Source organism: Ptychodera flava, chromosome 8 (genome assembly GCF_041260155.1).
Source record: "Ptychodera flava strain L36383 chromosome 8, AS_Pfla_20210202, whole genome shotgun sequence".
In the NCBI taxonomy this organism is placed as follows: domain Eukaryota; kingdom Metazoa; phylum Hemichordata; class Enteropneusta; family Ptychoderidae; genus Ptychodera; species Ptychodera flava.
This window is the reverse complement of record NC_091935.1, coordinates 42118185-42145352: the sequence shown is the minus strand read 5'-3', so window position 1 is coordinate 42145352 and position 27168 is coordinate 42118185. Positions and strand designations below refer to the sequence as shown.

General features: G+C 38.4%; 1 protein-coding gene across 3 annotated transcripts in view; it reads right to left on the bottom strand.

Moving 5' to 3' along the window:
- Nucleotides 1–27168, bottom strand: part of LOC139139382 (ankyrin repeat domain-containing protein 13C-like) — a 314195-nt gene that overhangs the window by 179795 nt on the left and 107232 nt on the right. For all 3 annotated transcript variants that reach the window (XM_070708283.1, XM_070708284.1, XM_070708282.1), the window contains exon 5: nucleotides 13262–13473. In XM_070708283.1, coding sequence (XP_070564384.1) covers nucleotides 13262–13473 — 212 coding nt within the window. The remainder of the gene's footprint in view (nucleotides 1–13261; nucleotides 13474–27168) is intronic.

Genomic DNA, 27168 nt, shown 5'->3' with positions numbered 1-27168 from the left:
GAAATGTCCGATATATATCAGATATTTACCTGCGATTTGACAGAATCTAGTATCGTCTAGTATCGAAGTCAGTCCTTTGAAGTCGGGTTTGACAAGAACAGTAAGGTGGTGAAATGTCTAATATATACCAGATATTTACCCGCGATTTGACAGAATCTAGTATCATCTAGTATCGAAGCTAGAGTCAGTCCTTGGAAGTCGGGCTTGACCAGAACTGTAAGGTGGTGTAATTTCAATACATATCGGATATTTACCCGTGATTTGACAGAATCCAGTATCGTCTAGTATCGATATCAGAGTCCCAAAATTGCCAATAAATATCTGGTAAATATCGGCGATTTCACAGACCTTGCGTGCTGAGGCACAGGGCAAGTCATTCTAGTATCTACTTGGTGAGCATTGAGAAAAATATCGAAACACAGGAAATGTACGTAATTGAAGCTGCACCATGACTTCAGTGCGTGGTCCCAGGGATCCGTCAAAAATGTTTCTAATACAAGCTGCGGCTTCAATTGGGAATTTTACGGTATATATATATATATATATATATATATATATATATATATATATATATATATATATATATATATATATATATATATATATATATATATATATATATATATATATATATATATATGATATTTACCCGCAATTTGACAAAATCTAGTATCACTTAGTATCGAAGTTAGAGTAAGTCCTTGGAAGTTGGATTTGTGAAAATCTTTAAGATGGTGAAATGTCAGATATATATATCAGATATTTACCTGCAATTTGACAAAATCAGGTATGGCCTAGTATCAAAGTTAGAGTCATCCTTTGAAGTCGGGTTTGACCAGAACAGTAAGGTGGTAAAATGTCCAATATATATGGGATATTTACCCGCGATTTGACAACATCTAGTATTGTCTAGTATCGTCTAGTATCGCAGCTAGAGTCAGTCCTTGGAAATCAAGTTTGGCAAAACCTGCAAGGTGGTGATATCTCCGACATATATCAGATATACCCGCGATTTGACAGAATCTAGTATCGTCTAGTATCGAAGTCAGTCCTTTGAAGTCGGGTTTGACAAGAACAGTAAGGTGGTGAAACGTCCGATATATACCAGATATTTACCCGCGATTTGACAGAATCTAGTATCGTCTAGTATCGAAGCTAGAGTCAGTCCTTTGAAGTTGGGTTGACCAGAACTGTAAGGTGGTGTAATCTCCGACATATATCAGATATTTACCTGCGATTTGACAGAATCTAGTATTGTCTAGTATCGAAGCTAGAGTCAGTCCTTGGAAGTCGGGTTTGGCAAAACCTGTAATGTGGTGAAATCTCCTATATATACCAGATATTTACCCGCGACTTGACAGAATCTAGTATCGTCTAGTATCGAAGCAGCTAGAGTCAGTCCTTCGAAGTCGGGTTGGCAAAACCTGTAATGTGGTGAAATCTCCTATATATACCAGATATTTACCCGCGATTTGACAGAATCTAGTATCGTCTAGTATCGAAGCTAGAGTCAGTCCTTTGAAGTCGGGTTTGACCAGAACTGTAAGGTGGTGAAATGTCCGATATATACCAGATATTTACCCGCGATTTGACAGAATCTAGTATCGTCTAGTATCGAAGCTAGAGTCAGTCCTTGAAGTCGGGTTTGACCAGAACTGTAAGGTGGTGAAATGTCCGATATATATCAGATATTTACCTGCGATTTGACAGAATCTAGTATCGTCTAGTGTCAAAGTCAGTCCTTTGAAGTCAGGTTTGACCAGAACAGTAAGGTGGTGAAATATCCGATATATATCAGATATTTACCCGCGATTTGACAGAATCTAGTATCGTCTAGTATCGAAGCTAGAGTCAGTCCTTTGAAGTTGGGTTTGACCAGAACTGTAAGGTGGTGAAATGTCCGATATATATCAGATATTTACCTGCGATTTGACAGAATCTAGTATCGTCTAGTATCGAAGCTAGAGTCAGTCCTTGGAAGTCGGGTTTGGCAAAACCTGTAATGTGGTGAAATCTCCTATATATACCAGATATTTACCCGCGATTTGACAGAATCTAGTATCGTCTAGTATCGAAGCTAGAGTCAGTCCTTGGAAGTCGGGTTTGGCAAAACCTGTAATGTGGTGAAATCTCCTATATATACCAGATATTTACCTGCGATTTGACAGAATCTAGTATCGTCTAGTATCGAAGCTAGAGTCAGTCCTTTGAAGTCGGGTTTGACCAGAACTGTAAGGTGGTGAAATGTCCGATATATACCAGATATTTACCCGCGATTTGACAGAATCTAGTATCGTCTAGTATCGAAGCTAGAGTCAGTCCTTTGAAGTCGGGTTTGACCAGAACTGTAAGGTGGTGAAATGTCTGAAATATATCAGATATTTACCTGCGATTTGACAGAATCTAGTATCGTCTAGTATCGAAGTCAGTCCTTTGAAGTCGGGTTTGACCAGAACAGTAAGGTGGTGAAATGTCCGATATATACCAGATATTTACCCGCGATTTGACAGAATCTAGTATCGTCTAGTATCGAAGCTAGAGTCAGTCCTTTGAAGTTGGGTTTGACCAGAACTGTAAGGTGGTGAAATGTCCAATATATATCAGATATTTTCCCGCGATTTGACAACATCTAGTATCGTCTAGTATCGCAGCTAGAGTCAGTCCTTGGAAATCAGGTTTGGCAAAACCTGCAAGGTGGTGATATCTCCGACATATATCAGATATACCCGCGATTTGACAGAATCTAGTATCGTCTAGTATCGAAGTCAGTCCTTTGAAGTCGGGTTTGACAAGAACAGTAAGGTGGTGAAATGTCCGATATATACCAGATATTTACCCGCGATTTGACAGAATCTAGTATCGTCTAGTATCGAAGCTAGAGTCAGTCCTTTGAAGTTGGGTTTGACCAGAACTGTAAGGTGGTGTAATCTCCGATATATATCAGATATTTACCTGCGATTTGACAGAATCTAGTATCGTCTAGTATCGAAGTCAGTCCTTTGAAGTCGGGTTTGACCAGAACAGTAAGGTGGTGAAATGTCCGATATATACCAGATATTTACCCGCGATTTGACAGAATCTAGTATTGTCTAGTATCGAAGCTAGAGTCAGTCCTTCGAAGTTGGGTTTGACCAGAACTGTAAGGTGGTGAAATGTCTAATATATATCAGATATTTACCTGCGATTTGACAGAATCTAGTATCGTCTAGTATCGAAGCTAGAGTCAGTCCTTGGAAGTCGGGTTTGGCAAAACCTGTAATGTGGTGAAATCTCCTATATATACCAGATATTAACCCGCGATTTGACAGAATCTAGTATCGTCTAGTATCGAAGCTAGAGTCAGTCCTTGGAAGTCGGGTTTGGCAAAACCTGTAATGTGGTGAAATCTCCTATATATACCAGATATTTACCCGCGATTTGACAGAATCTAGTATCGTCTAGTATCGAAGCTAGAGTCAGTCCTTGGAAGTCGGGTTTGGCAAAACCTGTAATGTGGTGAAATCTCCTATATATTCCAGATATTTACCCGCGATTTGACAGAATCTAGTATCGTCTAGTATTGAAGCTAGAGTCAGTCCTTGGAAGTCGGGTTTGACCAGAACTGTAAGGTGGTGAAATGTCCGATATATACCAGATATTTACCCGCGATTTGACAGAATCTAGTATCGTCTAGTATCGAAGCTAGAGTCAGTCCTTTGAAGTCGGGTTTGACCAGAACTGTAAGGTGGTGAAATGTCCGATATATATCAGATATTTACCTGCGATTTGACAGAATCTAGTATCGTCTAGTATCGAAGTCAGTCCTTTGAAGTCGGGTTTGACAAGAACAGTAAGGTGGTGAAATGTCTAATATATACCAGATATTTACCCGCGATTTGACAGAATCTAGTATCATCTAGTATCGAAGCTAGAGTCAGTCCTTGGAAGTCGGGCTTGACCAGAACTGTAAGGTGGTGTAATTTCCAATACATATCGGATATTTACCCGTGATTTGACAGAATCCAGTATCGTCTAGTATCGATATCAGAGTCCCAAAATTGCCAATAAATATCTGGTAAATATCGGCGATTTCACAGACCTTGCGTGCTGAGGCACAGGGCAAGTCATTCTAGTATCTACTTGGTGAGCATTGAGAAAAATATCGAAACACAGGAAATGTACGTAATTGAAGCTGCACCATGACTTCAGTGCGTGGTCCCAGGGATCCGTCAAAAATGTTTCTAATACAAGCTGCGGCTTCAATTGGGAATTTTACGGTATATATATATATATATATATATATATATATATATATATATATATTATATATATATATATATATATATTATATATATATATATATATATATATATATATATTATATATATATATATATATGATATTTACCCGCAATTTGACAAAATCTAGTATCACTTAGTATCGAAGTTAGAGTAAGTCCTTGATAGTTGGATTTGTGAAAATCTTTAAGATGGTGAAATGTCAGATATATATATCAGATATTTACCTGCAATTATTTGACAAAATCAGGTATGGCCTAGTATCAAAGTTAGAGTCATCCTTTGAAGTCGGGTTTGACCAGAACAGTAAGGTGGTAAAATGTCCAATATATATGGGATATTTACCCGCGATTTGACAACATCTAGTATTGTCTAGTATCGTCTAGTATCGCAGCTAGAGTCAGTCCTTGGAAATCAAGTTTGGCAAAACCTGCAAGGTGGTGATATCTCCGACATATATCAGATATACCCGCGATTTGACAGAATCTAGTATCGTCTAGTATCGAAGTCAGTCCTTTGAAGTCGGGTTTGACAAGAACAGTAAGGTGGTGAAACGTCCGATATATACCAGATATTTACCCGCGATTTGACAGAATCTAGTATCGTCTAGTATCGAAGCTAGAGTCAGTCCTTTGAAGTTGGGTTTGACCAGAACTGTAAGGTGGTGTAATCTCCGATATATATCAGATATTTACCTGCGATTTGACAGAATCTAGTATCGTCTAGTATCGAAGTCAGTCCTTTGAAGTCGGATTTGACCAGAACAGTAAAGTGGTGAAATGTCCAATATATACCAGATATTTACCCGCGATTTGACAGAATCTAGTATTGTCTAGTATCGAAGCTAGAGTCAGTCCTTTGAAGTTGGGTTTGACCAGAACTGTAAGGTGGTAAAATGTCCGACATATATCAGATATTTACCTGCGATTTGACAGAATCTAGTATTGTCTAGTATCGAAGCTAGAGTCAGTCCTTGGAAGTCGGGTTTGGCAAAACCTGTAATGTGGTGAAATCTCCTATATATACCAGATATTTACCCGCGACTTGACAGAATCTAGTATCGTCTAGTATCGAAGCTAGAGTCAGTCCTTCGAAGTCGGGTTTGGCAAAACCTGTAATGTGGTGAAATCTCCTATATATACCAGATATTTACCCGCGATTTGACAGAATCTAGTATCGTCTAGTATCGAAGCTAGAGTCAGTCCTTTGAAGTCGGGTTTGACCAGAACTGTAAGGTGGTGAAATGTCCGATATATACCAGATATTTACCCGCGATTTGACAGAATCTAGTATCGTCTAGTATCGAAGCTAGAGTCAGTCCTTTGAAGTCGGGTTTGACCAGAACTGTAAGGTGGTGAAATGTCCGATATATATCAGATATTTACCTGCGATTTGACAGAATCTAGTATCGTCTAGTATCGAAGTCAGTCCTTTGAAGTCAGGTTTGACCAGAACAGTAAGGTGGTGAAATGTCCGATATATATCAGATATTTACCTGCGATTTGACAGAATCTAGTATCGTCTAGTATCGAAGCTAGAGTCAGTCCTTGGAAGTCGGGTTTGGCAAAACCTGTAATGTGGTGAAATCTCCTATATATACCAGATATTACCCGCGATTTGACAGAATCTAGTATCGTCTAGTATCGAAGCTAGAGTCAGTCCTTGGAAGTCGGGTTTGGCAAAACCTGTAATGTGGTGAAATCTCCTATATATACCAGATATTTACCCGCGATTTGACAGAATCTAGTATCGTCTAGTATCGAAGCTAGAGTCAGTCCTTTGAAGTCGGGTTTGACCAGAACTGTAAGGTGGTGAAATGTCCGATATATACCAGATATTTACCCGCGATTTGACAGAATCTAGTATCGTCTAGTATCGAAGCTAGAGTCAGTCCTTTGAAGTCGGGTTTGACCAGAACTGTAAGGTGGTGAAATGTCCGATATATATCAGATATTTACCTGCGATTTGACAGAATCTAGTATCGTCTAGTATCGAAGTCAGTCCTTTGAAGTCGGGTTTGACAAGAACAGTAAGGTGGTGAAATGTCCGATATATACCAGATATTTACCGCGATTTGACAGAATCTAGTATCGTCTAGTATCGAAGCTAGAGTCAGTCCTTTGAAGTCGGGTTTGACCAGAACTGTAAGGTGGTGAAATGTCCGATATATATCAGATATTTACCTGCGATTTGACAGAATCTAGTATCGTCTAGTATCGAAGTCAGTCCTTTGAAGTCGGGTTTGACCAGAACAGTAAGGTGGTGAAATGTCCGATATATACCAGATATTTACCCGCGATTTGACAGAATCTAGTATCGTCTAGTATCGAAGCTAGAGTCAGTCCTTTGAAGTCCAGTTTGACCAGATCTGTAAGGTGGTGAAATCTCCAATATCGAATATTTACTTGCAATTTGACAGAATCTATATCGTTTAGTATCGAAGTTAGAGTCAGTCCTCTGAAGTCGGGCTTGACTGGAACTGTAAGGTGGTGTAATCTCCGATATATATGGGATATTTACCCGCGATTTGACAGAATCTAGTAATGTCTAGTATCGATATTAGACTACCGAAATCGCCGATAACTATCTGGTAAATATCGGCGATTTCACAGACCTTGCGTGCCGAGGCACAGGGCAAGTCATTCTACCGGTAGTATTGTCTACTATCAATATTAGAATCCCCAAATTGCCGATAAACATTGAGGAAATATCGGCAATTTCACAGATCTGGCGTACTGAACCTCAGGGCAAGTCATTCTACTATCATCTAGTATTGATATTAGAGTCCAAAAATCGCTGATAAATATCAGGTAAATATCGGAGATTTCACAGATCCGGCGTAAGGAGGCACAGGGCAAGTCATTCTACTATCGTCTAGTATCGATATTAGAGTCCCCAAATCGTCAATAAATATCGGGTAAATATCGGAGATTTCACGGATCCAGCGTACCGAGGCACAGGGCAAGTCATTCTAGTATTGTCTAGTATCGATATTAGAGTCCCCAAATCGCTGATAAATATCGGGTAAATTTCGGTGATTTCACAGACCGGGCGTGCAAATGGCACAAAACAATTACAGTGAAATTCGATCAAGCTGCAGAGCTTCATTAAACAAGGTGTTGTTTTAATCGATGTGTATCAGCGATTTTTACCACATTAACAGCTGGACTTGATGTGGTTTTGTTTACATTTTTAATCAGCTACATGCTCTGAGTTACACAACATACCAGGGCCACTCCATGCATGTCAGATAGAGAAACATAAACAAATCACCACACCTTGCAATGTCATGTATCTTTCTTTTTCATTTGTGATGAACAAGTGAGCGAGCATTCAGACACCTACATATGAAATTACTCGAACAGCTTCATTTATCAGCTGTGCATAGACCCCAGTCATTGTGCCCTGGCGGGACCTTGTCCCGCTCTAATTCAGTCAATCACACCAGTCGGCCACCCCTTAGAGCTAGTGGCGCACTCCTCTAAGTACTTCCGCGGCAGTATACTTGACAACGTCGCCTGGCGTACAAAAACTGGTCACCAAAGTTGCCTTACACAAGGGGCCGAGATTAGGGTTCGTGTGACTGCTATCTGAATTTGACAGCGGGCATTGCAGTCTGTTGTGCCGTCTTTGACTTTCAAGTGTACAAATTATACATCACTGATCGATCTTCTGACTGACGAGGTTTTAAACTGCAGCCTTATGAACATTGGGGCGACTTAACCGATCCAAATGCCTTTCGCAAACTTGAAAGTGCTTGCACTAAGAAAGATATGGAGGTATGTAATCGTCTCAAAACGGACGAACTACGAGCAGACCTACGAGCTCGTACGAGCGAAGTACGAGTGACGTAATGTGCCGTACTTTCAAAGGACGAGTGACGTATGCAAGCTATAAGTTACACATGCCTTTTGGCTAATTTTTTATGAATACGCCTAGGACTATGTTGTATTCCATAGATGAAAGATTTTTGTTTATGTGAAAGGATTTTACGACAAACGAACGCTTAGACACATTTTCTGTGTATATTCGAAACTCGGAAGTAGGAGCGGGTGTGAACTTCGTATGATTATTTTTTTGGTCGTGAGAGCGGCCTAGCGGGTTCAGTGCAGTGCGGAGGAATACTTTTAGGCTTTGACTTTCGGACGAGTCTGTACGTACGGGTCAAGACTGGAGACGACGCGACACTCTCTCACAGTGTACCAATGAATAATATGAAGGATTTATGAGTTGGCGGGTGTTTTTGTGGCATCCGTGTGTACCTCATGTTGTACAGTCTATTTGAAAATGACCTCTACTCAACAATGATTTTAAAGACTCACATTTTCTGACCTCGCATTCAACTTCAAGTTTGAAAAAGCACATTATCGGAAATACACTATTATTGGTGTGTATTGTTGAGAATACGGCCCCGCCTATTGAATAATGGTATAGTCAGGTCACTGTGGGGTCAATATTCCTGTTTGTCATCGCGGAACGTGCAGAAGCCATACAAGATATCGATGCTCGATACTTCTATATTCAATTCGTTCGTTCGCGCTCCTGAACAACAAAAAAAAACATCACTCAAAACCAACTCATCACATTCCAAACTTACCTAGCTACACTCAGTTCGGTAGATAAGTTCCAGGCATCAGTCGTAGTATAAATGTTGACGTCGATTTGTCGACGTCAATGAAGTCGGCGTCGACGTAATAATGTATTTTTACAAATATATTTATTTATTTGGCGTTAATTAGAGGAAAATCACATCAGAGGGTGGATGACGTATGTATTACAATATCGTGGGTAGGCTAAACTGGCCGTTTTGTTTATCGCTATTATTGCCTACTCCCACCGTACCGCCCATCGTCTGTAACTTGCACGCGATGTTTGCACACGAACGAACGCCCAATGCCAGTCACTCAGACGTCGGTTTTCTTGCTACCCAAGTTGAAATATATGCAATTATGAATGTCATTTTTGAAAATTCTCTAATGCATGCAATACCAATTATGATGAACCCATAATTTATTGTTGTTGAGATTTTGTCAACAGTGTTATTGCTGCAAAGTCAGTAGTTGGGCCTACCCACGTGAAAGACGTTTTGAACTCGTTCCTGTACTTGCTATATTCAAGCTGAAATCAGTCAAGTCATTACGTGTTTATTTCGCATATTTGCTATATTTTAGCACCCGTACTCAGAACCCCACTTTGACATTCTGTTTGGCATGTTTCTACGTTCATTTCGAATCCTATTTTGTCTTTTTTTTTCAACGCTCAGTTCGACGCTGTTTTTGTTTTTCCACGCTCAGCTTGACGCTCACTTTGTCGATTTTGGGACATGCATTACGTCACTCGTCCTTTGAAAGTATGGCACATTACGTCACTCGTACTTCGCTCGTACGAGCTCGTAGGTCTGCTCGTAGTTCGTCCGTTTTGAGACGATTAGATAAATGAGATATGAGTAAAATTTCAGTTAAATCTGTGTATTGGTTCTGGAGAAGTAGATTTTTTAAGATTAAATTGAGATTTAAACAAAATCCAATATGGCGGCAAAACCACGTGACCGATCCAAACTCCTTTCACAAACTTGAAAGAGATCACAGATGATAGATGTAAAATTTTAGTTCAATTGGTGTGTTGGTTCTGGAGAAGAAGATTTTTAAAGATTAAAATGTGATTTCACAAAATCCAATATAGCGGCCAAACCATGCAACCGATCAAAATGCTTTTTGCAAACTTGAAAGAGATCACTGTAAGGATGACTTGAGTAAAATTTCATCTTAATCAATGATTTGGTTGTGGAGAAGAAGATTTTTAAAGATTAAAATGTGATTTCACAAAATCCAATATGGCGAGGTATTTCGAGGTATCAAATACGGAGGAGTGAGGGACAAAGTGCGGGACACGCAAACTGTAATTTTTGGCACTCTGAGGGACGTCCCGCACTGTGTAAAATATGGGACTCTGAGGGAACGTCCCGCAGAGAGTTAAAAACTGGACTCTGAGGGACGGGGGGCGCCCACTACGATGTGCATTGGTCCATTACGCACTGACGCGTTACTTTTCAGTTTGCAATGGATCGCCAACAGCGTCGTCGACATTTTGAATCCTGCCAACAGAACGTGAAAAGAAAGATGCAGCTACGCCAGGAAATCGCTTCTAACGTTTATTTCGTTTTTAGCAAAGAAGAAAATATAACTTTCTATGTAGCCCATTCTTCATGATGTCCTGTCTGATGTGGCGCTTGGATTGCCACCACTGTCATGGCGAGAAATGGTATAATATCACAAGCAGATCGTGCCTCAAAGTTTATCGAAATGCTTTTACGTAAAATTTGTCTGGAGACGTAATTTCTCGTGTGAACAGATTATAACATAGCAACCACAGTCCTAGCCTTGCGTACAGGTCTGTGTGTTCCCGGCGTTATACGGCCTCTCACATGTAGGCCTAGTAGGCCGTATAACGCCGGGAACAGAGTAGAGTAGATCGAAACGCAAACGGGGTGTTATTATAGGAAAGGCAGTGAATTATTTTAAAGCTGAATAAAATGCTGTTTCTGGTTGTATAAGTCTGTCGATCGAAATATATATTTTGTTCCCAGCTGATTAATCATTGGGGATGATGGCAGTCTCGATCTCCCCTTTATGGTTCGATATTTACTGACTCGTTCCTTCTCATTTTTGTCAATCGATGAAAGCATTTTCGTCTTCCATTGCATATTTCAATCTTACTTTGACCGATGTTATATCCTGACTTATAGTGTCATTAGTTTTGACCAACGTACAAAGACGTGGCCCATGCGCCCGGTGACGAGATATTTGCAAAACTGTGAAGAAATATTTGAACACGTACGGTCATCCTGTATGCATGGGGGCCCGGGAGACATCGATGTCAGTCTTTCCAGACTGTTTACATGTAGCTTAGGGGACATCAAAGGAGATGAATCAGTTAGTTGAATAAAACATAACTTTTCGGACATATTTTATGTCAATTTTGTCAATGTTGGACTTTTGATTCGATTGAGAAACCAGAATCACCTACAGAGATGTCTGTATTAAACACGGACGCACAATTCGGAATAGTTTGTTGTGCTATGTCAGCCTCAGTCTTGGTGTCTCTCCCATAAATTTTCGAATCTATAGGCCTACACTTGTCGTTTCGATTCACAGGTAGCGGTACACCGATGACCAGATATTGTATGTTCTTAAAACTAGTATATAAAGCAATTTTACGACACTTTGTCATCGTGTCTCCCTGTGAACTCCCTGTGAACGTCCTTGAACCTATGGACGTGACCATTGTTTTTCTGCGCCCATTATAGTGTAAACACCTGCTCGTTCCCAGCAGAGTACTTTTTTAAAGTTCTGTACATCATTGTACACTGTGTGTGTAAGCCCTAATTTGTAGAAGTGCTTGCTGATCAAAGATAGGCTATATGTACAATCTGTTTACCAGTGTTGCCTCCATTCATCATGGAAATAAATGCCTTGGGACAAATTGAGAGAATAATATATTGATTTTTACACCAGTTCTAGTTTATTGACTCCTGTCTTGTGTTTTCAAATTTTCACAATTTACAGAAGTCAAAAAGTCCCCTTTAGATAGTGCCTATGCCATTGAGATATTGCAACAGAAATCCTGAAATATGATTTCTTGGGGCAGAAAAGGGAATTGTTCAATTATGGAAAGGTATTAGTAAAGAATAACGGGTCGTTACAGTTGCTAAAATTGCGAGAAAAACGGCATGTTTTTCCAGTACTTTTACAGTTCTGTGCTTTCCGTCCCTGTTACTCAAATAGAATAGTCCTATTCACAAGCGCTATTGTTTTAAATCACGTCCAGGATGTGCTGTTGATTTTCATTCTTTCGTGCAATTTCATTCGTTTGAAGCAATTATCCTTTCATTTGACTGCTCTATGGGACTCTTCTGGATATGTGTTTTGGATAAAAAGAACACTACAGTGAAAGACAGAAACTTTGATGGTGATAGGTATACAATATCGGTTTAATGTGAGATTACAAGTTATTTTAGAAGTTCTCAAAACCAGTAAAAATAATTCTGCGCGCCACTTATTGATAGTGTCTTCTTGTGAACGTCTTTGAATCCGTGACCGCGACCATTGTTTTTGAAGTGTTCGACAGTCGATGATCGGTAGATTAATGAAGACATATGTTACTGAACTATCGTGTGATTGTTAGCATGGTTAGGTAATAGACGGTGTTGTAGAGGCGATACGGCGAAAGTCCATGGCCCAAGGGAGCATGAGACGTACATCGCATGGTTTCTTACAACGAACGAGCCGTCGGTTTCCATAGCTACTACGTGAAATCCGGCCTCACCGATGTCCCGGGCCGATGTCCCTGTCCTGATTCGGAGAACAACTTTCAAGCTGCGTGTTGAGGTTCAGATGTCCGATTTTTTTCATATTCATGCATCTACCTGTACACCAAATACTGAGATGGTAGCTTTGGCGGTATGGGAGCCTTTGTGTGTGATGGACATACATACAGATGTCATCATATGAGCTCCTTTTTGGTATTTATATACATACCAAATATGAGCTAAAAAACTGCTCACTAAAAGCACCTCATCATACAAAAAGAACAGAAAATTAATTTTTCACACTAATAAAAGCTAATAAAAGGCTAGCTTAGTTGAAACAATGTTCCTATGAAACAATATTTCTGTGTCCATCACAAGTAGAAACTTTGCAGAAGAGAAGGAAAGACCAACAGCACTTTTCTATGGTGCTCCACAAAGAATCAACTGATTATTTAGGAAGGGGTCACTAGCTTTGGTTCAAAGAGGACCCCTCAGGTGTGTGGAAAGATTAGTAGGTTTGTCTGCAGTTGAATCAATTAAGCAATTAGGAAGCCTCAAAGATACAGTAGTATTGAATAGAGATTTTGTGTATGGATTGACAGATGGATGCACAGACAGACTGACATGACTGAAATCATCAATCCCCTGGATGAAGATTCAAATGTATCATACTTACATCAGGTCTAATTCTTTGATAGACTTTCAATTCATTGTCCATGACAGCTAATGATTTATCTTGCCTTGCTTCACCATTAAATACAAATGTTAAATCACCACGTTGCCACTTCATATCATTGAAGTCAATAAGTGTGGAATCTACACGCAAACAGCTGCCTTTCTTGTGAACTCTGCACACATCTGAGGGTAACATACGTGAAACCAATGGAACTGAAATAAAAAAGGACAGTGTACTCATATTTGGTTTTAATCGGTCCATTCAAGAAATATTTAAACCAGAAAATCAAGAATGACCAAGGTAAATAAGGTGTGAAACTTTAGGTACTGGAGGTCAACTTTAGTAACATGCATAGCAGAGGAATGTTTCAACACAGCTAGTCCCAGGGTTTGCTGATTAGCCTTTCTGGCTAATACAGTGTGAACACAAGTAGCCAGATTTTTTGAGGGACATGGTAAAGGGTCACATATATTAGAGGGTCAAAGGTCATATAATTAAAGATAGAGTAATGATAACAAAACATTTCAAAAGTCAGCCACTTTCTCATCAGTATGTATCTAAGACTCAGTGCTGCTAACTTCAATAAAATGAATACTTCACATCCAAACTTTAATGCACGTTTATAGAACACCATTATAACTTTCAACAACTTTCGCAAATTGACCAGCAAATTGTAAAGGACAGACAAATTACAGAAAAAATTAACATTTCCAAGAACTTCATGAACTGGCATATGCCATGTTCACATTGATACTGATTGCAAGCCTGGCTACAAGAGACTCAGCATTGATTTCCCTTAACTAACAGAGTATTTTATATTTCTGTTTTAAATCAAACTGATTAAACAATCCTTCGATACAGAAGTGACATTTTGGTATTTGACGCAAAATTATTCTAAAATACGCAAAAAATTGACGTCTTCGTAGTTTAATACTTGTGACAATAATGACTACTAGGCCTGCACTGCCTGAACATGGAAATAGAACACATGCACCTGCTCGCAAGTGAAAAGGTTCATTCACGGTAACGCCACAAAACAAAAGAGACTTTGATTCATTATCTTGCAAACCACTATTCCTCTATCATCAGACTACAACTTTCCACGCAACATTGTATCTACACATCACAAAGTGTTGTGCCAATCATTAATATATGCAAGCTCTGTACAGACAAGGGTTCTAGACAGGCAGGAAATTCTCACTTAAACACAATACAGTTACGTGTTTTTGTTACGGGGGACAATCTAGAGTCTGCCGAGTGGCATTCCTGAGGACTTTGACCGCAGTCTACTTATTTGTCTAGCCTTGGAATACACTTAGTTTGTAGTAAAAGTGTCTTTTCTGTGAACATGAAGTCTTTATACTGCTAAACGAACGTACATTATGGCATGGAACCTGCACATGGCCGCAGCATTGCACAGTCTGTGCACGGCACAGCAGATTAACATGCTGAAGACCCCCAGCTTATTGTTTGTAGGTAACCAAGCATGCACATCAAAGAAAAATTTAACCCCCAACCTCTATGGAAAAGACTATCTGCAACTCACTTCAGCTGTACGGACTCCGTGGTAGCTTTATGGAAACGTACGCAAATAAAACCTCACTTGCATACAAAGTTTATGGCAAAAGACTCCCAAAGAAGTACAAAAATTTAACGCAATGCAACAGAACATCGGAGAACCATGGACATAAAACCATAGAAGTAGGTATTACCAAGTAAAAATTTTAAAATCACTAAATTGCTTTTTTGATGCATTTTCCAAAGAGTGCTTGGAAAATGATGAAAAATGCTTTTTATCTGATCAAAATCGGTTCAGCCATTCAAAAGTTATGAAGATTTTTGTGTATGTAAAACATCGTGGCCGAAGGTCATAGTATTGGAAAAAAGTTAAAATTGATGAAATTATAGATTTTAATAGGCTTGTTTTCCCTAAAATACATGACTCTGTAACAAATATGATGCTAAAAGTATTTAAAAGTAACTTCTTTTTACAAAATAAATTAATCTTTGACCAAAGGAAATTTACTCTTTGACGTAAACACATCCAAATATGGCAGTTTGTCCAATTCTGCATCGCGGAAAATTTATAAAATGACTGAAAAATACAAATTTTGGCAGATTTACAGTCATTCTGATGCAAAATTATTGGTGAACTTACAAAGCATTGTTAATCTACATGCAGTGCTACTGTAGTGTAATTAAAAGAAAGGAAAGTTCATGCAGGAAAGGTAATTAGATAGTCAGAAATGCAGTGTTAAGTTTGACTTTACTGAAATGTGTGCTTTTGCGGGATAACCAAAATTTTAAAAATAGGGTAAAATAAGAAAATTAGCCTTTTTTGGCAAAATCTACTCAAGAACATTGACGTTTAAAAAGTGCAACCAAAGCATATCAGCAAAGAAAAACAATTTTTCAACAAGTTTCAAATATAAATATGGTAAACTTGCTTCCCAGATCACTGTAATTTTGACCAAAAATGTCACTTTTGTACAAAAAATGACATTCACATCGGGTGATAAAATATGAAAAGTTACCATGTACAAATGTATACGCAATGTCTGAGCAAGTATTTTATAGTGTCAAACCATCTTTTCTGGGTTTTTATCTCTAGCAAAGCGTTTGTTATGAGTACCCATGAATATTCAGCAACAAAACTACTCTCAATGATAAAAAATGTGACAGAAAAATCAATTTATGCAAATTTCTCGCTTTGAATGAGTCGCCACCTGAGAGCCTGCATGAATGTACTTTTGTTAGTTAACCACCGGCTACGAAAATTTAAGAAAGTTTTGAAATGTTTATGAAGTTCATAGCAAAATTTCGATGAAGGAATATGTACTTTAGCAAAAATAACCTACACCAAGTGTTTCCATGGCAACCATTCTTTTAATTAAATTGTCAGTTATCAACAAATTCCTTTTGTATGCCAATACAGCTCATCTCAGAACCAAACATACTTATATTCACAAATGATTTGGCAACACCCTGAAAATTAAATGATCTTCAACAGCTCTGATTTACATTTTCATAATTTCCTAAACATTTTTTTGGAACGCCCCAAATTATATAATTAGATATTACTGTACCTTTACAATATATGAGGTTTTAATCTTACTATGATCCACAATATTTTTGGTTGTTGAACATTCAAATTGAAAGTGGATTTTGAAAACTGTTGATGAAATGCTTTTAATTACTCTATGTGAAGTAGTTTCAATTGCAGATACTACGACAGAAGAGTTCAGCACTGCCAAGATATGAGTATAGCACACTGAATTTTGAACTTCAGAGTTATGAAAATGACTGAACAGTGTCACAATAAAGTTTATTTTATTATCAATCGTTTCATTTTTTTCTAAGATTGTAGAGACTAAGGGTTAAGGATATTAGTAACTTTTCAACCAGGAAAAAAATACCAATAAGTGGAAAGGATCAAAAGAAATCAACATATTTATTTCTTTACATATTACAAAACCGGAAAGTAACACATAATTCTCATTTAATGAAAGTGATTTAGGGCTAGTTTTAACTTGTCGATGTTTCATGATGGAAAGGAACACAAAAAATAACTAACTTAAACAATCATTATAAAAAACTACGAATAAACCTCAATAGCAACAAAATTCCAAGCAAAACATTACACTATGGTTCAGAGTGTTAATTTACAAAGTTCACTCAAAATGTATTTTGAAAACGATAGTATTTTGACAGCCGTACCGGCAGCTACTTACTAACAGACTGTAAAGTCAGTTGAAAAAGAGTTCTAAATATCGTTGTTTTTCAGGTTAAAACGTGATTGAATAAAAAAAATGTGTCACAGTACGATGCTGTGTGTTGGCCGCTACAGCTACAACACACAGCATCGTACGCAGGCCTAGCGCGAGAGTTGCCGACATCGACGGTTATTTACGAGAAGTGAATAAAGACTGGCATTTTTGGAAGCGATCGAGTAGCTGAGGTAGGCTGGGATACGACTTGGGCCCAAGAACACTGAATTTCGGCAGTAATTTGGCTTTTTACGTCAAGTTCAAGTCCCAAAAGGGATTTGAAGTCACCGACCCTACGTACGGGTCTTTGCAGGGCTGTGGTGAGCGGGGCGATTAACTGTAGCAGAACACACAGCATCATACGCAGGGCTAGTTCGTGTGGTAAGCGAGACTGTCTATGGTAGAACAGTGTTTCATCTAGGCTGCGCGATTGCGCGATTCACACTCTTTGGAAGGCTGCGCGCCACCAATCACAGGTAGAAGGGGCGACACATCGCGCACTGCACTGAACTGGCTGGCTGGAATGGCTGCTAAGATGGGTGTCACACTTCGATGCATTTGACCCGTTATCGGCACCTGTTAATTGTGTGGCAACGGGCATTGTATAGTGTTGCAAGAACATTTACATGGAAGGGACTAATTTTAGTTTGATTTTGATACTTTTTGAACTGCTTCAATAAATTGCTATTGAAACAATGCCATGCGTAAATTTCCGTACGCTGATTTTGCATATGAAAGCCTGTCTGCCACTTGAGAGTTAAGTTCACAAAAGTTTGTTGCCCCAGCCTGATAAAGTTTGTGTGTCACATTATCTCTGTACGATTGAGAAAAGGAGACAAACTGAAGTTTTTATGCATCGTATGGATGTCCATAACACTCTGAAAATAATTCTGATAGCAAAATTGACACGAAAATTTGGACTTTACTGTCACAGAAACATGTTCAGTGCAGGCTGCATGCAATGAAAGTCACAAGCAAGCTGTGGTGTCAATGGGTCCAGTTTTTGAATTCAGTGAACAGACACTGACTTATTTTTTGGGGCAAATAAACCCTAAAGTTAACTGTCGGTGACAACCAACCTTTCTGTTTGTTATTTTTTCGTTCTAAAATGACTGACAAAAAGCAACGGGAGCGAGTCCAAAATCGAGAAACTCCGCATTCAAAATACGGCAGACTACCGGTAAGGTCCGACCCTCTAAGTTGTTCGTTTTAACTCTACTGAGTCTGCGCACAAAACTACAAGACCAGCTAGGTCACCAGAAAAATACAGCTAACTGGTTTGTATAGGGCAATGTTGATCCAAACTTACAGTATAAGCACAGTAAAAACGTGACAAACAAGAAGCTACAAAACATTCCTTTATAACTACAAAAGAGTTTTTTCTTGCTTTTTGTAGTGCAGACAGTTCAGTGAAAAATGAAAAACAAAACCCTTGAAGGTACAGTGAGAATGGCTAACTTTTGTTAATTTTTATGTTTGAATGTACATTAAGCCCTAAAAAAGCAAATATACAGAATATGTACAAAAAAACCATACAGAATATTTTAGCATACAGAATATGCCACAATTTTTTTTAAGAATGGTAATGCTTATGAATATTAATGAGCTGTCCACCACTCTTGGAAGCCCTATACATTCACAACAGTGATACGCAAATTTGTTGACTTTTGAAAAAATCTTATAGAGGATGGTGTTTGCAGCCAGCAGCTTGGATTGTGTAAGCAAGTTATTTATGGCTTGTAGTATGTATAACACAAGTAACATCACTGCAACATTAAAACTTATGTATAAAGATGTCATTATATGTTTCAGTTAAATCTCCCCCAAAATTTTAAAATCCCCCTTAAAAATTCCAGTAGAGGGGGACCAATTCCCCCCTGGTGTAGCATCCTAGATGAAACACTGGTAGAACATAGTGAACAAAGTTACAAATTTCGAGTCGCCAGTCTGACGAGTGCTTTGAGTGTCTGAGTCGCCAATGAGTCAATCAATTCGCCATTTTGCCGTCTGGCGAGCGGTAGCGCGAACACTGTATTCCTCTTAGTTTGAGCAGGTCTGTTAATATGTAACAGTTCATGAACAATGACAGGAAATGACTCATAATCTGTTTCAGTTACTGCCACCACTCCTACACATTTGCAGGATTTCCCCTTTTTCTTACCTCATTTGCATATTTTTGAACTGACATGTTTATTTGAACAACATCACATCTCAACCCCTGGGTCTCAACCTGTACACCAAATATTGAGATGGTACGTGCGGCGGTTTTGGAGCTTTTGCATGTGATGGACATACATCCGCACATACATACATACATACTTACACACAGACATACAGACGCCACCTACTCACCATATAAGCTCTTCTTGGTATTTAGACGGTATACATACCAAATATGAGCTAAAGATAGTGACAAATTCACTATTCGCTTCCATATAGTTACCAAAACATGCTAAAACATAGGGCCAAAGTCCCAGAAGCTACTATAGACATTGATACAAAATTAAGTATTTCCTGACTGTATGAAATTATCTCACTAAGGTCATCCCAGGGACATGTAAACCAAATATTAAAGCTGTCTGACCAGCGGTTTTGAAAAAACAAGCGACTCAACAGTTGACAGAGCTCTGCAGTGTTATGTAGAGAATAACCTTTTGTGACACATGTATTGATGAAGAAGGTGGCTATCTTTGATAGCTCATTTCAGGATGGCCTGACCAAAAGTGGAGAAAAATTCCTTAAAAATACAGATTTGCATATTTCATCAGACTATATTAGTCTATAATAGCAAATAAACGAGAGTTAATTACATACTACCGGTAATTAAAGTAAACAAGACTTGCTTAAATCAAGATTTACGTCATAAAAAAACAGCATATCTGTCAGGTTATAAAGAATCTTGAGCTGGTTATCTTTCACTATCAGTATTTTCATCCTATTAATCAAGCACATTTTAACTTTCAAATTAACATTGTAAAATAATCGCAATCATACCAATCCATAATCCAATAACACTAGGTCAAAATTTGTAAGACAATAGTTGTAAACATAGACACAAAACAGCACAGAACAGACAGTAAATAGACGGTACAAAAACAAAGTCAAATTCATGAAAGAAAGATATATGGACCTCTGGCCAAAAGACCAAGAAGTGATGTCAGGTGTTTCAAAAATAGTAAGCGCATCCTGCCCCACATGTGGCACCCGCCATATATCAATCTGTGAGTCAGATAGGTAGTGGTCACTAACTAAGGCCCCATGTCACCAATGCCATCAGTGATCATTTGTCAAAGAGAGATATTGTATTTATCTACCAGCTTGCGATACCTGCCAAAAAAACGTTTGAATGTAGAGACAAGTCTTGCTCTGGTGTAACCTTGATTTAACAGTTTGTAAGAGAGATGGCCATGTCTCTCTACAAAATCACCATATGAACTGCATGTTCTTGCATATCGAATAAGCTGGGAAATGTATACCCCATAAGCAGGTGAGAGTGGAATATTACTGATGAGGTGTGGAAAATTGATTATACTAAAGTTGAAATCATCTCTCTTGTCATATAGCCTAGTGGAAAGGTGACCATTAAAGTCAAATTCAAGTAAAATGTCCAGATATGAAGCAGAAGAGGCCGTTTCTGTAGTTTCTTTAATCTCCAATTCTGGAGGATAAATCATAGCGAGATATTTACTGAATTCAGAGTTATTTAATGAAATAACATCGTCTATGTATCTAAATGTAAGGTTGAAATTACGAGCTACAGAGACCTTTTTCTGCTTGATAAGGTTCTGGATAAATTCTGCCTCGTATGAGAACAGAAATAAGTTGGCAAGTAAGGGAGCACAGTTAGTGCCCATGGGAATTCCTATACACTGTTGGTAAATGTGTCCTCCAATTCAACAAATATGTTGTCAATGAGGAAATCAAGCATACTGATAATGTCTTTAATTTCTCGGTATAAAACACTTTAGCGTTAGTAATATTTTTAACAAAATATGTAGAATTATACCCTAATACCACATATTTGTAATGGCGTGAACCGTTTTTGTAGAAAAATGCTTGGTTGATGATGTTTTTCAAGCGTTCTTTCAATTTATCATGTGGTATTGTGGTATACAATGTGGAAAAATCGAAAGTTTTAATAGATGTTATTTTTGAAACAGATCATGATTTCAAATTTTCCAAGAGTTCCTTTGAATTTTTTAATATGCACATTTGATTTATACCACTCCTAGAAAAGACAACATCACAGTATGCTTGAAGTCCCCGTTTAACAGTACAAAGAACAGAAGTCAGTATCTTCGATAACTCTGTTGTTGAACATTTTGAAGATCCTGCGATAAACCTAGCTTTGTAAGGTGTTTTGTGGAGCTTTGGTATCCAGTATAAGCTAGGCAACTTATTATGGTCATCCTTTGTTGTAATATTAAAATTATCCATGAATGACTTATGGTTTGCCAAAATTTCAGATTTGTTGAACATTGATTGTCTGTAAGTGGAGTTGGTGGAGGTCTTAGTTACACCAAGTTCGTCTATAAGACATTCAAAATAATACTTCTTTCAGACAAATACAATGTTATTGGCAGCTTTATCAGCAGGGACGACAACATATTTGTCATGGATATCATCCAAACACTTAACAGCATCAGGATCTTTAAATACAGAATAGGGTCTTCTGCAAACATGTGATCTTAGTCGACCAATACGGCCACCCTCTATTTTCCTCACAGATTTGACCCATTCTGACAGTGTATCCAGCTCTACATCCTCCCTTTTAGCCCATTTCCTGGCATATTCTTCAACAGAGTCCATAATGATCTGAAAATTATGGTTCCAGTTGATCCTGCAAGGTTCTCTGAACTTAGGTCCACAAGATAATATCTTACAAGGTGGTGATGTTCAACCAAGTTCAGATCACCAGTGATGACATGGCCAACTGGAGTATATTTGAAGGGAGATGTAGAGCAGTCACAGGATGCTGGTGTTTGAAGGAATTCATCAATTTTTAAGTGCCGCAATGCCTTATTGTAATTGAATATTTTATTGGAGATTGTCTTGGTGTATTGATATGACAGAATAGGTACAGACTGGTTCTTAAAGTATACAGGTATAGTTGATGTAACCTTTTTGTTGTGAAGTATATTGCTGATATTAATGGCATCAATCCCTTTGTTAGTAAATGGAAGATGTATGAAATGACAATGATCATCAGTCATATAGGTTCAGCACGAACAGGCTTGTATAGTCTGTATAGTGCAATGTCAGCAATAATACTAACCAGTCTGTACGGTTGTTTGTTTGGATCTGTCAAAGACAATCCCAATGCATAGACATGCAACCTTCTCAAGTCCTTGATGGAAAAAGCAAATAATGAAGTACGAATGTGATGGAGACCTAAAGGCTTCTGCAATAAAAGAAGCAGTTCATGAAATTTGTCATGGCAATTGGAGGTAGCTGATGTATCCAATTTAGGCCAATGGTAACGCCTATGTCCATGACTTCGTCTTCTACGTACAGAAGACTCAAATAGGCCCATCACATTCACTTCTGAACAACCAGGACTTGAGAGCTTGCCTATATCTTTGATGTTGTCATTACAACCATAAGGCATTGCGGTACCTAACTGTCTAATCCAGTGGTATTCTCTCTGTCTACGGAATGGTGAACTAAGTGTGAGGCTGTTGGTTGGATGGTATATTTTTTCAAGAATACGGACATGCATAGACAAAGTGGAGTGATCGTCCTGGTTAAAATGCTTATAAAGTTGCACATCCAAAGATCGATTCACTCCACTGCGACGTCCGTTCATTCTAGATCGTAAGCTGTTTCCTGTTTCACCAACATAAATGAGTCCACACAATGAACACTCAATTCCATAGATTACATTTTTGGTTGTGCAATTCAGAGGTTCCAGACATTTGGTAGAATAGGTCTTCCCTGTCAAACTACTACTGAACTGTTCTGTAGTGATGAGCATACTACAAGTTTTGCAGTTTTTAATACCACACTTTGTGATCAAGCTGGAGATGACTTTAAACAGTCCGTCAGTAGCAATTTGCATGGTTTAATTGTCTGGTAGCTTTCTCCATTTCTGTGATAAAAATTGCCCTCTGATTGCACGTATGATGTCTTAGTAACATCACGAAGGATAATCCAAAGGACACACGGATTTTGAGCTACTGTGTCCCGTGTAGCTGGTCGGGACCTTCTTAACCCGGGTGACGTCCCAGCCAGTATGAATATAAGTAAGTATATTGTAAGTAAGTTCTGTTGAATAAGTGAGACTGTACGTGCTCAGAGAAAGCACACTGAAGAGACAAATGTTTGAAACTTAAGAAGTTCAAGGTCATCAAAAGCATTATAAGGAATCATGAAACACTTTCATTGCACTGTTTACACAGATTGCATAATTGCTATAAATAGCACGAGGAATCTTACAGCCCAGCTTTACCATAAAAACCCTATCACTTTGACCACTCTTTTAATTGACCACTCTATTTTTTTCCTCAAAAAGTAATCTTATTTTATCCTTACCAAGTCAACCATAAATGGAAATTAGAACTTTCTCTATCTCTATTTGTTTGACCACCCTATCATGACAAACCATTATGAGCAATTTCTTTTAGATAACATAAATGGTGGTTCAGAATATATCAAAGTTGGGATTCAGGAAAGTTGCCTTTACATGTTTTAATCCTCCAAGATGGTAAGCATTTCACTATGAACTGTCAAAAAAAATTGAACTTTCTGATAATTTCACACTAAAATTATTTTGGCTTTGATGATTTCCTAATTAATTCAATTATTTAAAATCATATTAATTATTTTTTTCTGGGTGAATTGATAGGGTTTATACAGTACAAGAATTACATACAATGTAAGTCAAATTTTGACCAAAAATGACAAAAAAATTCCTTAAAAATACACATTTGCATATTTCATCACAATTTGAACAAATCTAAGTTGGGTTATCCCTTAGGACCTGTATACCAAATAACAAAGCTGTCTGACCTGCGGTTATGAAGGAGGAGATTTTTTACCAAAAACACCTTTTTTGGCATTAATTTGCCTATTTTCAACAATATCAAAAAATTAAAAAAAATACTTTCTCAAAATCATATTTTTCATCTACACAACAAATATCAAATCAGTAAGTACTGCGGTTCTCAAGATATTTGAGTGGACGGACGCCTCACAAACGGACATACATACATACAATCATACATACATACATACAGACTGACGCCGGACGCCGGACTGATACCCATCCCAATAGCTTCTATAGACTATAGTCTATAGTAGCTAAAAATGTATGAACCAGAGTCAATGACACTTTACCCACAGGTGATTACATTTGGCAAGCCAGAGTGAGTGTACGTACAATATTTGATAGCTTCTTATGACCTTTCCATATGATATTTTTAGTCAGATGCATTTGAACAAAATTTTGATACACCCTATGGACCTCCCAAGGATACCAAATGGTCTAAACTTTGGTATTGACCATGTTTACGGTTCATAAACAGATACAATGACCAGATGGCACAAAGTGTGTTAACTATATTACAACCTTGATACTCTTAAACATTGAAAATATTTTGGAATATATTTGTTGGAGACCAAACCTGCTAAAACTACCTTCGGCAGTTCTCTATTTTTTAAACCAGGTTTAGCAAAGATGTGGTTGCCGTTTTAAGTTGCTGTCTCTGGTATAGAAATAAATATATGCATGTACAGCAGTGTTTGGGTCAAGTAGGGGTAACTTTATTACTACTAGTCAAAAGTCTATATTCTACAGAGTGCCATGACAACCCCCAAAATGCTAGCAAGCAGCGAGATTACAGACTTGTGGCTGCTGGGGGAGGCCACTGGCACTACCACTATAAAGATAACTACACTACAGTCTACATGTACTCAAACTAAAGAAAGTCCCCTTTAAAATTATCAAAGCAATGCAAATTATGAAGCAAAGGCGCAGTGCACAACTATATTCTAAAGGAAAATACAAAGCAACGATAAAGTACTGAATAATACAGAGCAACAGCACAAAAAAACTACAACTGAGATATAAATCAAATACTGCTAACCATAGGGAGGGAGAATTGTGGGTGGGGTGAAAAAGCTGGCAGATGCTGTGGCAGCTTGAAAGGAATGGATTAATTGCTGAATTTTATCTCCACACCATAAATCTGTTTAATTAGTGAAGCGAGGCTGGGTAATCCCCAATGTCCTGTTTTAATTGGGTAATACATAATGAACAGGGATTATACAAGGAGCTGCCATGGCCATTATGCCGTTCATACACAGGCCATTGAAACGCCTCTGAAACGGTTCTGGGCCAATACTGACACAGAAAGTTATGTGTGGACACTCCGAAGTGGTTCTGAAGCGTTTCAGATTTGAGACTGTTTAGTCGGCCCGACCAGAGCCGTTGTAGGGATTAACTCTATCCGCAAATCGCTGTGTGGACAGACTGAGCCGCTTCAGAAGCGTTTCAAACGCCCTCACGCGACAGGTATTTGTAACATAAAACAAACAACAACCAACATACAATATTCACTTTCGCCATGGCTGCCGAACCCAGTACTACATCTCGCGGTATATACTGGTCCGACGAAGAGATAAGCTTGCTACCGAAAACCCTATCAATTCGACCAGAAAAAAATAATTACGATTTGAAAAACGTCGAATTAATAGGAAATTAAAACTGCCGAAATAATTTAGTGGTCGAATTTAATTTGGAACGACGAGGATGAAATTTAAGCGAGACATGTTTGCCATGTTGAGACTGCTTCAAAGCATGGACTGTGAAATTTTGTGAGGTCGACAAATTAGGTAACAAAAAAACCTCAAACGCATGTTGGTGTCACATCAAAATCAAAGTGGCCGCGATTACAGACGGAACAATCTGTGACACCGCCACCGGCCGCTCGACGGACGACACGTAAGTTGACATCGTGTGCCAGCCCTTGGAAATTTATTGTAACTCCTTGACAGGCAGATAAGATAGTCTTATGGCGTTTGATGCATTGAAAGTTTGTAAAAATAATAAAAAATGACATCACCCATCATAAGAAACGTGGTGTTGAAGATAATAGTTTTAAGAGAAGACTATGACGACCATATTTCTGTAAGTATTATCTAACTTTAGAAAACCAACATCTGAAGATTTACTTCAACCAACACTTTTGGATTTGTTCTACTCTTTATTATAAGATTAGTCGAATTTCTGGAAAGTAGGTGTACATTTTCGATGTCTGTGTATCGTCTAAACCGAAGTCAAATCGGAAAGAGTATGATCAGTTCGCGACAGCGTAAAGCTCTCTCTCTCCCTCTCTTCTCCAGCATTTCAATGTTTTATATTGTCGACATTTATATATCAGTCTGAAGTTTCAGGTCTTTGCTCAAAGCAAGTAGTTGATGTCAATTTTTCCGTATCGGGCATGGTCTCTATCGTCACTCTAATCGTTAGTGTTTTCCTGTTATATTCTATATCAAACTCAAAACACAACGTGAACAACGCTGATAATATATTGCATCTTTTGTATCGAAAACCGGTAAAGTTCGTAACTGGTGACATGTCATGTCACGGCCTGGAGACAGTTCATCACCATCGATCGAATGTCCGTGGCGCTTTTGCTTCCAAATAGACATATTGAAATGCACAGGGAACTTCGCGGTATGGCAATTATATGAACTTTACCTTGAAGAAAGTCTGTGACTTTAAACTGGCCGTACAACCAACAATAAACATGGCGGAGCAATGATACCGATTTCAGAGACTTCGATTTTTTTTTCATTGCGACCTCGACCGCTGGTGAGAGCGAGTCGTCTAATTTTTTCCCACTGGCTATTTGGCTTTGAATTTTCAATTGCCATCATGTGCTAAGTTAAAGCTAAAAACAAGACGGGCGTTCTCTGTAAATCAATAAGCCTTTTAAATATGAAAAAATCGGACATCTGAACCTCAACACGCAGCTTGAAAGTTGTTCTCCGAATCAGGACAGGGACATCGGCCCGGGACATCGGTGAGGCCGGATTTCACGTAGTAGCTATGGAAACTGACGGCTTTTTCGTTGTAAGAAACCATGCGATGTACGCACCCTTGGGCCGTGGAATTTCGCCGTATCGCCGCTACAGACT